Source organism: Pristiophorus japonicus, chromosome 8 (assembly GCF_044704955.1).
Source record: "Pristiophorus japonicus isolate sPriJap1 chromosome 8, sPriJap1.hap1, whole genome shotgun sequence".
NCBI lineage: Eukaryota > Metazoa > Chordata > Chondrichthyes > Pristiophoridae > Pristiophorus > Pristiophorus japonicus.
In genome coordinates this window covers 36,032,422-36,045,667 of record NC_091984.1, presented here as the reverse complement: position 1 = coordinate 36,045,667, position 13,246 = coordinate 36,032,422, and the positions used below count along the sequence as shown (strand labels likewise).

General features: G+C 47.2%; 1 protein-coding gene across 1 annotated transcript in view; it reads right to left on the bottom strand.

Moving 5' to 3' along the window:
* The window catches only part of cfap57 (cilia and flagella associated protein 57), a 172,553-nt gene that overhangs the window by 14,314 nt on the left and 144,993 nt on the right, over positions 1-13,246 (bottom strand). The window contains exons 20-21 of the mRNA XM_070886035.1: positions 10,031-10,174; positions 6,686-6,821 (exon numbers count right to left, since the gene is read on the bottom strand). Coding sequence (XP_070742136.1) covers positions 6,686-6,821; positions 10,031-10,174 — 280 coding nt within the window. The remainder of the gene's footprint in view (positions 1-6,685; positions 6,822-10,030; positions 10,175-13,246) is intronic.

The following is a 13,246-nucleotide window of genomic DNA, read 5'->3' as shown; positions in this document are numbered from 1 at the left end:
TTTCAGATGATTACGTGAAGTCACGTAATGACATCAGGTCTTCTTACAAACCTGGAAAGGAGTTAACCCTTTCCATTGACAGCCGTTTTATACTGAACATTATTAATTTGGATTTCTTAATAGGGAAAAAAAAAGACTCACCTAACAGAGGAAACAAAAATAAAAACAGAACTAGCTTATGTAATAATACTTGCCTGATACAATAAAGAAATAGATATTCAATAAAACAAATTGAAGAGTTAAAAGCTAAGATAAACAGGCTGGAAGAGATAACGGGACTAGACGGATAGTGCAGTGCGCAGCCATAGCACCATCACCTCTGGCAATAGAGCCAATGTACCCCACGGTGGGTAGGTGTAGTCCACAAACCCAACCTAACGGTAAAGCAGACAGCGATGTTTGGAGGAATAGCTTTGGCCTTGGTCATAATAGGAGTTTGGGTAATATTTAAGTGGGTAAAGACACGGGCGCACGCCCTACAGATTCAGCTCGAAATGGTTCGATTATAACCTTGTCCTTCTGATTTTGCAGGGTGACAGGGACACTCGTAGAGCAAAAAAACTTAACCCCTGGTGACGACCAGGCCGTCTGTTTAAAATTACAGATAATACTTACCGGAATGGGAATACGAAAGGCGCTACTCGTAATATGGATAGCCCTGCGACATGCACGTACCCTGGGCAACACCGACGGACAGCAGAGCACGCTGGAAATAAACAACTATATGAACTATGGAGTCTTGTTTAATTTAACGGACGGAATGTGCATCCCAGCAACCAAGGACTGGAGCAAGGACAGGACTTATTTTAATGCATGGTTACAAGTGAATCCTAATAAGAATCCTAATAAGAATAAGAGTATGTGTACAGTGCTCCACGGGTATAAGGAGCAGATGCATTAAACGGAGGGATGTCAAAGGGCCTGATGAATGTACTTTCGGCATAATTTGCGCGCCTCCGGGACAATCCCAGCAATCAGTCATCCGCAAGAAGGGAATGGGGCTGTGTGGGTATTACGAGGAGGCGGGGGCGGCTGCAATATAATTGTATGTATGTTTCTCACCCCCTCCGACACCGCGCCCCATAAGAATCACTACATTGCCCGAAGAACTGCCTTGTCCCATAACTACTAAGGGACCAGAAAATGGGATTGCAATGTACAACGAAGGGGAATTATTGTATGATAATGTTAAACATGAAATTGTGCCTGTTCTGATCAATATTTCAGGCATCCAGATGCCGGAATATTGTACCGAACAGTCAAGGAAGATGTACAATGTATTAAGTAAAGTCGTAATGCAGCAGGCTGCCGATGCCATGGGTGCCAGTAAGTTCCGGGGACAGGGGTTAGCACCCAGGGTGAAGAGGGAAATAGTAAATGATGTTGCTACCGTTTTCAATACAGGAACCTCCGTAGTGAACTCGATAGACATACAAGGGCTAAATGAGAGGGTAGAACAGCTTAAAGGGGTGATGAAGGGGTTATTGGAGAGGGTGGAGCAAAACCAGGAAGACCAGGCCAACCTAGGAAAGGAGGGGGCCGAAATCCAGTTGGATGGCATCTCAGTCCTGGAAGCTCACGCTAAAACCATCAATCACCTCATTGATAGAGAACAAGAAGATACAATAAAGCAAAGGCAGGGGCAACTCTGTCATGCTTATGGTCTGTGGATGGTGGGACAGATCCGCCACAACCTCAACCAGATCCAACGCGGGGAGGTACCCGATTGGATAGACAGTTCACATTTAGCTCAGTTGGCGAACCAAAGGGGGACACTGGATAATTGTACTCTGAAGGGACTGACCCGAGTATACCCCGCAATTCCAGATTGCCAGATGGGTAGGACTACCGGGATAGGGATAGTCCTGTTGATCCCCATAGCAACGCCGGACTCAGGGCCGTTCCCCTTATACCAACTAGAGAATATCGGAGTAATACGGGAAAATGTCTCCATACGCTACTACCTGACCACCACCTCTGCCGTTCGTCGAAACAACATACTTACCGGGATTTCCCTAGCAGATTGCAAGCAAAGAGGGGAAATCACAGTATGCCCTCACCCGGTGGGCCGAGGCGAACTAGACGAGTGCGGGTTTAACCGAACCAATGGGTGTGTACTAGAAATAGTGCCCGCACACATGCACTTCGCGAGGGCAGGCTACGGAGGGAGGAGAAGATACTGCGTCTCTACTACTGAGCGTTCATACCAGTATAATGACCTGCAGTGCCCTATACCGCAGCCAAACTTTTGCTTTACACCACTACGACCTGTCGCGATCGGGCAAGCGCATATCACCCAGGTTAGGCGCCGGAAGCCTGAAGTTATTGAAGTAACTGATCAGCTCCATGATCATTTGCAGGATTATGACGAGCCAGAGCAGGTCCCTATCCCACATCTAACCGAAGTATTACGGGAGTTGAGGCTCAGAGTGGGTCAATCTGTAAAACTCTATCACCAGCTACAAACTAAAATCAAAGAAGATACCGAGGTAGACTTACAAAGTCAGAGTTGGTGGAGAAAGGTCTGGGACTGGGGAATAAATGTGAACATCCACCCATGGATTCGAATTATTTCACACACACTGGTCGGAATACAATTAATCTTAGCAATAACATGGGGCGTGATGGCCTGCCAGGTATGCAGGCGCCACAAACGGCAGAAACGGACCAATCACCGTTCCCTGGATATTAAACAAGTCTGTTTGATAAGGGGACGGGAGGAGCTAGCCTTTGTTAATTTGATTTGAGCAACCGGAACTCCTGAAACCGCGTGACTGGCCAGCACGTTGAGGCAAGGAATACCGGGCCGTGCACAAATATCAGATAAAGGCAGTATTTCGGTTAAAAGGGGACTAGGGCTAGTCCCTTTACCGAAAGGGGGAATTGTTGTAGAGAGTCGAAAGATATATATAGACTTAGGCATTAGGCACCTGCTGGATATTTAGAACTCACATAAGCTTAAATGGACACACACATAAAATGGCTGCCCAGGCATTATGGGAAATCAGGTAGTCAAACTGTGAACTGTTGAACGTTCACTGACCGAGCAATAACCCTGTGAGGCCCACTGTAGGAATGCCTGGGAAGGCAGAGATAAGAAGGAAGCCATCTCCTGTGAACAAGGCCATAAACCAATTAATTCCCCAGGAAGAAAGATAAGAGGGAAACCATTTGCTGTAAACAAGGCTACAAACCAATTATTTCTCCCAGATGAAAGAACTAGGGAGAGAACATATAAAGTCATCGATCAACCCAAATTGACAATGGTTCCCTGGTTACTAGGAGAATTCTATTGGATTAAAAAACCTATATGTAATCTATAATCGTTATGATTGGCTTGTGTCCAGCCGTGATGAGCTGTGTAACTGCAGTAAGCTGTTTTGTAACTGTTGTAAAACATATAAAGGTACATGTAACTCTTTGTTCTGTGAAGAGAAACCTGGATACGGTCCTGAGTTTTTCCTTCCCGCTGAGCGTAATAAAGCTGCTTCAGCATTGGAACCGACCCTGAGTGTTGAGTGATTCTTCAGAGAAAACACTAACGCTAACAGTCTAACTAACCTAGTGCTCCTTCACAGTGTGTCCCCTGTGGCTGCAGCATGCCTGGTGGAAGGCCGCTTTGTGTCAGGGTCAGATACTAGAGATGGCCTTGCAGGATGCCCTCAACCAGCTCTGGACCTGGAAGGCCAGGCTGTAGGCTGCATCACTTCAGACTGGGCGGCGGCAGTCTGGGCTGGCTGAGTGACGGCCAGCATCAAGTGCAATGGCGGAGTGGCAGTGGTGGGCTCAGGAACCTGCTGTCATCCTGAGAGAGGACAGCAGGTTCCTGCTCCACTGACACAATGCCACTCCCCCGGGGCAGCACCTCAGCATCCCCACTGCTGGAGCACAGTTTGATGGGCTACTGTGACACCGTGAGATCCCCGGTGGACTGTGGTGGAGCAGTCTGAGACTGGATGCCGGCAGGCATTGACTGCATGACACCAGTCAGAGCACGCGTGGCTTCAAACTGAGACAGTGTGAGAGCAGTCGGAGACTCTATGCCAGCACTCACTGATTGCATGACAGCACCAAGGCATTACGTGGCATCAACCTGAGACTGCACGAGAGCAGCCTGAGCTTCAATACCATGAACCATTGTCTGCATTACAGCACTAAGACGTTGAGTTGCTTCCGCCTGTGCGTCATGAGGTCTGGATCTGCACAGTCTCTCTGGGAGTTCACCATCATCTGCAGACTGGCAATGATGGCCTCCAGGGTGTTCGCAGAGCTCTCTGCAATGCTGGAGGTGGACTCCTCCATGCTCCTTACCACTGCCAAGAGCCTCTCGGGCACCCTTGCCATTGGACCTATGATGTCAAGAGTGCACGGCCATTACCCTTTGTGTGAATGCCTCCCCATTGAAGTCCTCATTGGAGTCCTGTGGAGCAGAACTCGCACGCGAACTCACCCTCTGGGGAGATGGCTCCGCTAGGTCCCGGTGCATCACCCAATGCAGACTCCTCTACTAAGCTAACCTCTAACGAACGTGTAGTGCCAGTTTCTGAGCTGATGCCTGTGGGTGAGAGATGCAATGACGTAGTGCTTGTCTCCTCCTCCTCTTCATCTCCCTCCACAATGTGTTGGAGGACTCGGGTGCAGGATGGACAGCTTCTGCCTGCTTCTATGAAAGCATAAATGGCACAAATCTCGCATTAAGGTGAGGGCAGTAGGGCAGGAATGGAGCAAGGAATACAGACAGTATCAGGAGCTGGAAAGTGATAAAGCTGGTGTGGGGAAGGAAATGGCATGGGAGAAGGAGAGGGGATTGGAAAGTGCTGAAGCATGCTGGTGGGGTGGGGGGGGGGGGAGGGGAGGGGAGGTGCTATGAGAGAAGGAGATGTTATAAAGATACCATTGTTGCCCCCAGCAGGGTCGATGTCTCCGCCGGCCACGATGCCCACCACCTGTGGAACCATGAGCCGCAGCACTTGCTCCTCAGTGGGGTCATAGGTCAGGTTCCCCTCCTCCAGTCCTCTGCTGCCCCTGTCTGTTATGTGCCATCTTGGCCTGCAAAAGGAAGGAGCTTGTGTGAGTAAGAATCCAGCAATGCATGCGGAAGATATGCCTTCCGTGGTTGAATAGCTATGTATGTAGGCAAGGCGTGAGATGAGGCTGTGAGAGTGACTATCTGCAGATGCTTGGTGGTTGAATGGTGTGGAAGTGGTGGTTTGCACAGTGTGCGCGGACAGAGGTTGAGAGGCTGGTATGGCGGAGGTGTGGAAGCTTGTACTCACCTTCACCACCCGACGTAGGTCGCTGAATTTCTTGCGACCCTGTGTGAGGCTTCTCTGCACCTCAGTGCTAGCCAACACCTCCCGGGCCAGCTCTTGCCACGTGGCACGGAAAACCTGCGGTGCTGGCCGCCTTCCCGAGGCAGGGAACAGGGAAGGACTCTCGTGCTACCATCAATGCCTCCAGAGCCACACCGCTGAATCTCGTGGCCTTCTCCCTTGAAGTGGGATTTGCAGCAGCTACTTCAGTTCCTTCCTGAACTCCAGAGATGAATGAATGACTTCAGAAATGCTGAAAATGAGCATTAGCAGGTTCAAATGACCACCCAAGAGCCAGATGGAGCTGGAGTTAAGGATTGAAGGCTGATTGCTGAATGGAACCCAGCTGAAATTGAGTAAGTGGCTGTGAAACTCTTTTGGAGTTTACCTGAAAAAACATAAACATTAAACCGTGCCACCCGCCCTGGATGACACACCAGACATTTACAAGGCTTTTTTTTTGGTGTTTTTTTTTTGTGTTTTTCTTTTTTTTTTGGGTTTTTTTTGGGCACTAAAATCACAATTTTTCTTCCAGTGCCCCCTATAAAAGGGGAGGGGGACACTAAAAGTACCGGCAATTAAAACAAATTAAACTTTAAAACATAAAATCAAATTAAAATTTGGTTGCCGGGCGTGACGATGCACTCCAGTTCCTCCGGTGCCCACCTCTCGAGTGGCTGTGAAACTCTTTTGAGTTTACCTGCAAAACATAAAAACATTAAACGCTGCCACCCGACCTGGGTGACACTCCAGACATTTACAAGGCCCTTTTTTTTTTCCCCCCCTTTTTTTTGTTTTTTTTTGTGTTTTTCTTTTTTGTGTTTTTTTTTGGGCACTAAAATCACAATTTTCCCCAGTGCCCCCTATAAAAGGGAAGGGGGACACTAAAAGCACCGGCAATTAAAACAAATTAAACTTAAAAAACGTAAAATCAAATTAAAATTTGGTTGCCGGGCGTGACGATGCACTCCAGTTCCTCCGGTGCCCACCTCTCGAGTGGCTGTGAATAGCACCACTGCACAGCCCAGCTGAGGCTATTAACGCCACGTTTACTGCCTCTCCCCCTTCAATCCTGGGGTGAAAATGCTCAATTTGCCATCATTTGGCAACCCATCTCACCGGGTGCTAAAGTTTCCAGAGTAAAAAATTACCGCCCCAAACAGGGCGCTACTGAATTTCACCCCCAATGGGTTTGGTTTTGAAGTAAAATTTGTTCATTTGAAGCCACTTTTGTCAAAATGAGGGCTGGTCTGAATACTGGCATACATGCTTCTAATCCAAGCATAGAAATCTTACACATGGGATAAACTGCATATCCCAGTCTTACCTTTTCTGCTTCTCTGTGAATTACAGGTGAGATTAATTTATTTTACCTTTAAATTCAATGGCACATGGTTTCTTGTTCTTCCCAGAGTTTCCAAGAGCTACTTCCAGATCATGTACCTTGATTCGAGTAACTTTCAGCTCATGCCGCAGGTCATTAATCTCCTTAATTAGAGCAACATTTTCCTGAGAAAGGAAAAAAACTTGGTTTAGAAATTGGTTTAATGGGTTATTAACAAAAAGAAAACAGCAGAGTGTAGAGCACAAATGATTACAATATCCTGTGTCTCAAAAGAGAAGGAAGAATTAGAAAATTCACTGATGAAGGAACCCAATGGTGCAACAACAACCGCTTTGAAGGTTAAGACGTGAGCTTAACTTTCCAGTGATTCCTTATTCTTGGTCAAGTCATAAGGGGCCATATTAATGAGCAATAATGATAAACAGTCATGTCACTTAAAATGATCTTTCACCGTTTTAAAATTCTATGGTTTGCATTGAAATAAATTGATAATCTAATCTACTTTCAGACCCTCCTGTCAGCATCTCTTTTTAGTAGCCACCTTACACAACTTGCATTTACAGAGCACATTAAACATGCCAAGGTGCTTCTCAGAGGCATAATCAGACAAAAGGATGCAGAGATTCAGAGACGGAGTGATCAAAAGCTTGGTCAAAGAGGTGGGTTTTAAGAAGGGCCATAAAGGAGGAGTGAGACGTGGAGATGTAGATGGGTTTAGGAAAAGAATTCAGAGTGTGGAGCCAAGGTGGTTCATGGCATGTCCACCAATGACGGGGATTACACAAAAGGCTGTGTTAGAGGAAAAGAGTATTTGGAGGGGTTGTTGACCTGGAGGAATTTACATAGATAGGGATGGATAAGGAAATGAGAAGGTTTTAACACAAGGATGAGAATTTAAAATTTGAGACATTGGAAAGCCAATATAAGTCAGCAAGGACAGGGGTGATGAGTGAATGGGACGGTGCAGGATAGGATACAGACAGCAGAGTTTTAGATGAGCTGAACTTTATGGAGCGCAGAAAATTGAATGCCGGTCAGGAGAGCATAGGAATAGTTAAGTCTGGAGCGCAAAGGTATGGATGAGGGTTTCATCAGCAGATGGGCTGAGACAGAATGGGCGATATTACAGAGGTGGAAGTAGGCAGTTGCTGTGATGTAAATTATATGGGGTCAGAAGATGAGCTTGGGGTCAAACTGGATGGTGAGGTTGAAAGCAGGCTGGCTCAGCCTGAGACAATGGTTGAAGACCGAGTTTGTAGTGGGGGGGTTTGCTGAAGATGATGGCTTTGGTCTTTAACTGGATGAAATTGCCAAAGTTTAACTGGATGAAATTTCAGCTCATCGAGGACTGGATATTGGACAAGCAGTTTGACAACATAGAGGCAGTTCAGAGGAGGGGGTTCCGGGGGTTGGGGGGGCATTTTATGGCAGTCGTTTATGGATTTTAAAGGCTTCCAAATTTAATATGCTCGCTGCTGCAGAACATGTTCTACAAAATATTGTCTACTGCTCTGACATTTTCTCCACTCGCAATGCTTCAACCCCTCCCCTCTAAAAGGGTTTGCTGCAGGTCTTTCACATTCAGCCACCACACCCAATTTTCCGCCTCCTGATCGTCGAGGTGTCTATAGGGGAGCATGATTTACATTGGCAGCTCGCTGACCGCATTGTGATAAGGACCTCAAACCAAAATGGATAAGGACCGTCATAGACTCCTTCAACTAGTTGCTGCCCATCGCTCGCCTGATTTACGCACAACACTTAATTCACCGCTCATGGTCTTGGAGCCAGGTCTAGATTATTTTGCATCACCCTCTGCAGAGGGACTTCAACTGGGTGTATTCCAGTTAGAAGTGGCAGATTTTCTTCTTGTGTTCGAGTGTAAATAATCTCCTGGGCAGAGTACATTAAAAGAAAACTGTATGGGGAGGATCACAAGCCCATAATGGATCCTGCCCAATTTTTCATCTGTTAGTTTTAATGGCTGGTACATTGGATAGGCTCTTTAACGACTGTGCAATTCTCCCCATTACATTTTCCTTTGTATTTATCCAGGTAATTATTAAAGAGGAAAATCTGCCCATTGGTACATGCAATTCATGTATGGATTAAGGGTTAGATCTTGGGCTGCTGATTCAGTTGTGTTAATATCATATTGGATTATATAATGGGTACAGGTTGTACCTCTCCAGTCCGGGACTCTTTAGCCTGGAAACATCCCTGGTTTGGCATCAGTCCTGACGTGGACTGTCCCTTTAAGCGGTGTTGCAGTGCATAGGCTGGGCTGGGCTGGGGGGCTGTCAGTCAGTGAGTGTGTGCGGTGATTGGCTAGAGCGGCTGTCAGTCAGTGCAGGTGCTGTTGGTGCATGTTGTACAATGGTGCTTCCTGCAGCTCACTGTCTCTTTCTGTCTTTCTCAGAGGGTGTCTGTCCCTGTGCATTGTGCAAAGCGCTCCGACCTGCCTGGGGGTGGGCTGGGGGAGGGGGGGGGGGGTCGGTGAGGGAGGTAGGCTCTGATTCTCCATTTCAGGATCCATCGCACACTCCATGCTGCAAGAACCGCTGTGTGTTTATGTGTATTTATGTGTGTGGGTCGTTGCAGTCTCGGGGGGTTGTTGTGTGTGTGTGTGTGTGTGTGTGTGTGTCTCAGTGCGAGGAGGCTGTCGCTTCCACCAGTCAGGCTCTGCTCACGGCTTACACATGGACTGGCGCCGGGAATAGGATCATGGGTAAGGGCCGAAGTCTCTTCTTGACTTTATCCTCCACTTTATCTCCAATCTCTAGTTTTTTTTGTGTGTATGTTTGTCGTTTTTTGAGGTGTTGGTATTGATTGAGGTAAGCAGGCTGGACAAGGAAAGGGAAGGGAAGGGATGGGAAGGGCAGGCGGCTGACTGAGGCGCTGAAGCTGGGCCTGAGGATTTTAAAAACGGAATGATTCTGGACGACCAAATGCTGCGCAGTAGGCTTCTGTGTCCGGGTTGTTGTCAGCAGCATTGTCACTAGTTGACCTCCCGTGCTTCGGAAAATTCTCTGGTCCAGCACCGGTCAGGTCCCAAGGGTGCCGGACCAGAGAGGTCCAACCTGTACTTCAACATAATGATGTTGATGCTGAATTTTCCATTGGAAAATTGAGGAGAGAGTGAATTTGACTTTTACCTCACATGCTTTATATAGAAAAATGTAAAGCTTCAGGTATTCTGAACCCGAAGACCATTGCTGGAGTTCATGTGATGTAAAATGTATGACCTGACGAAAGCTACAGAGGAACCAGACATATCCAAAAGACATCTTTATATTATGCGATTGTAAAGTAAAAATAATAGCCAGTTCTACAAAGGTCCAATATTCAGATGCTGACAGTTCAAATCTCCTACCTGCATGATACGGACATTGTCAATACGGTGAATCTCCGTGTCCTTCAGAAGTTTTTTCTGTAGTGTTGCAATGCTTTTCTCCAGGTGGTTTCTTTGTCGTCCGAACTCTCGCTGAATGTCTGAATCAATAGTTGCAATTTCAAACTGGCAAAAAGAGAATAGTTAAATATAGATGAACAACTAATTCATTTGAACTGCTAAATAAATTGAATTTACCTCCTTGAATTCAAAATCAGATTTTCTCAGGTAATGAGCCAGAGTTAAAATCCTGGCAGGCAAGGACTGCAAACAGTAAACACATAATTGGGAACAGTGAGAATAGGAATAGTTACAAAATAATTCATCTTTCCTAAACTATTCTTACAATTTATGTGGGTGTATGTGATTATATTGGTTTACATAGGAGTTAATATAGAAATATTTTTCAGCCTATGTTAAGTTTTTAATAATGACTGACAAAACTTTAAAGATAGATTATGTACCCTCTAAGGTCATCTTCATTCTTTGAATGCAAGTATTTTCCGTGCACTTTATGGATTAGCCTGGTTGCCAAAGCGGAGAATCATACAGGCAACGTCCCTTTTAAATCATTCCTTAAATGTCCATGCTGTCATGATGCCACTGATGGGACTCTCCCCTCCCATACCACTTAAAGTGTATATTCTCCAGGTGTACTCATGTATTTATCTTTAACTGGTCCTCTGCTGCTTTCACGTCAATCAAGACTTTGCTTGCCCATTCGAAAAGTTTACAATTTTTTTGGTTTGAAGATGTATTGGGGGAGAAATTGGGTGCATTTGCGACTTCCCGGTAGTACCCCTAATGGGGCACAAATGACTTTGTGACTGGGAGCGGCACCGCTACCGACCCTGCTAAATTAGGCGGGAGTTTAGCGGCGGCACTACAGCGCTGTGCCCAATCTCCTGCGCCCGAAGATCGTGACGTCATCGCCCTGCGCGTTGGCCCATTAGCGCCCTGGCACCTAAATTGTGTATCGCCCCCTGAAGCTGTGCCGGGCGATGATAGTGACAGCTTCAGGGGGCACGTACCTGGTGGCCGGCTGCTACTGGGGCAAAATTTAAAGGGGAGGTGGCTGGCTGCTGGTGGAAAAAAACTCCCGTTTTGCTTCCCGTTCCAGTGGTGCTCTGGTCGCGGGGTCGGTGCTGCAATTGCTTAGCCCAGCACTCTGCTTGAGTGCTGGGCTGATCGCGTAGCACCACCACTCCCCGGTGGTCCAAGTAGGAGGGTTCCTTGTATGCAGAGTATGCAGCTTAGGCCCTTCCCTTTAATTCAGGGAAGAGCTCCTCGTACGCGGCAGTGCTACGCGGCACAGGGGTAACCCCAATTTATCGCGAGGGGCGATACTTCTGCGCCTGGCGAGATTGTTACCACCCCAACCCAATTTCTAGGCCATTATATTTTTAACGTTCAGATTTGGATTTAAACGCTGTTAATGTTAGTGAACATTTTCAGCATCAGTAAGGCAGTGATACTGGGGCTATTTCCACTGGAGGAGAGAAGACTGCGGCGATTTAATTGAGGTTTTTTAAATTATATGGGTGAATCGGGAAACATTTTTTTCCTTTGGTTGTGAATTCAGTGCCAAGGAGTCATCAATTGAAACGTTTCACTGGGAAAGAGGTAATGATATCAAGAGAGAGGAGAGACTAAATTTATTTACAGAGTGGAATGATTTGCCAGAGGGAGCAGCTGAAGCAGAGTTAAAGGAGGAATGGATAAAACGTTTGGGACTAAAAATTCGGTTAGACCCAAACGTTTTATCCATTCCTCCTTTAACTCTGCACGGGGATCACGATGCTCGATCGGCCTGCGCCTGTTGAAAGTAATATAGGCTGCACGTGGCATTCATGCTGCCTGCTAATTAACATGATTGTTACGTCAGCCCAGCACTGAAAGCGCTGCTGAGTGTCATGTATTCAACCAGCATTGTATCACGTTAGCCGCCTATGACCAAATAATTCGGCGCAGACCGGGCACCGAAAACTGCGCCGATGCACTCAGCAGGCTTCCACTAGCCACCACTGAAGGGGCTACCGAGCATGCTGGGATGGTCATGGCTGTTGAAGCTTTCGGAAGCGAAGGCTCACCCGTGACAGCCCGTCAGATTAAAGTCTGGACAAATAGAGACCTGCTATTGTCTCTAGTCAAGAATGGGGACTGGGCAGCCACGTACAGGGCATGCCCTGAGGAATTTAAACCATTTCACGGGTGCAGGGATGAACTCTCAATTCAGGCCGATTGCGTACTGTGGGGAAACCGCGTAGTCATGCCCCAGATGGGCAGAGAGGTGTTCATCAAAGAACTCCACAATGAGCACCCGGGCATTGTCATGATGAAGGCAATTGCCAGGTCATATGTTTGGTGGCCAGGGATAGACGCAGATCTGGAACTTTGTGTTCGTAGGTGCAACACGTGTGCCCAGCTGGGCAATGCACCCAGGGAAGCCCCCCTTAGCCCCTGGCCATGGCCCGCCAAGCCTTGGTCACGCATCCATGTGGACTACGCAGGTCCTTTCATGGGAAAAATGTTTTTGGTTGTAGTAGACGCCTACTCCAAATGGATCGAGTGTGACATTTTAAATTCAAGCACATCCTCTGCCACGGTTGAAAGTCTACGGACAATGCTCGCCACCCACGGTCTACCGGACGTCTTGGTCAGTGACAATGGCCCGTGCTTCACAAGCACTGAATTCCAGGACTTCATGGCAGGCAATGCAATTAACCATGTCAGAATGGCACCGTTCAAGCCGGCCTCAAACAGCCAGGCAGAACGAGCAGTGCAGATAATCAAACAGGGGATGCTCAGAATCCAAGGGGATTCCCAGAATCCAAGGGGATTCCCTACAAAGACGCTTATCACGCCTCCTGTTGGCCTATAGATCCCGACCACACTCGCTCACAGGGGTTCCACCCGCAGAGCTGCTAATGAAAAGGACGCTCAAAACCCGGTTATCCCTTATACACCCCACCATGAAAGAAATTGTCGAGAGCAGGCGCCAGCCACAATATGACTACCATGACAGGAATGCGAGGGCGCGATATATTGATGTAAATGATCCTGTTTTTGTCCTCAACTATGCTGCAGGGCCCAAATGGCTCGCAGGCACTGTGATTGCCAAAGAGGGAAATAGGATTCTGGTGGTTAAACTTACCAATGGACAAATCTGCCGCAAACATGTGGATCAAACAAAAAGGA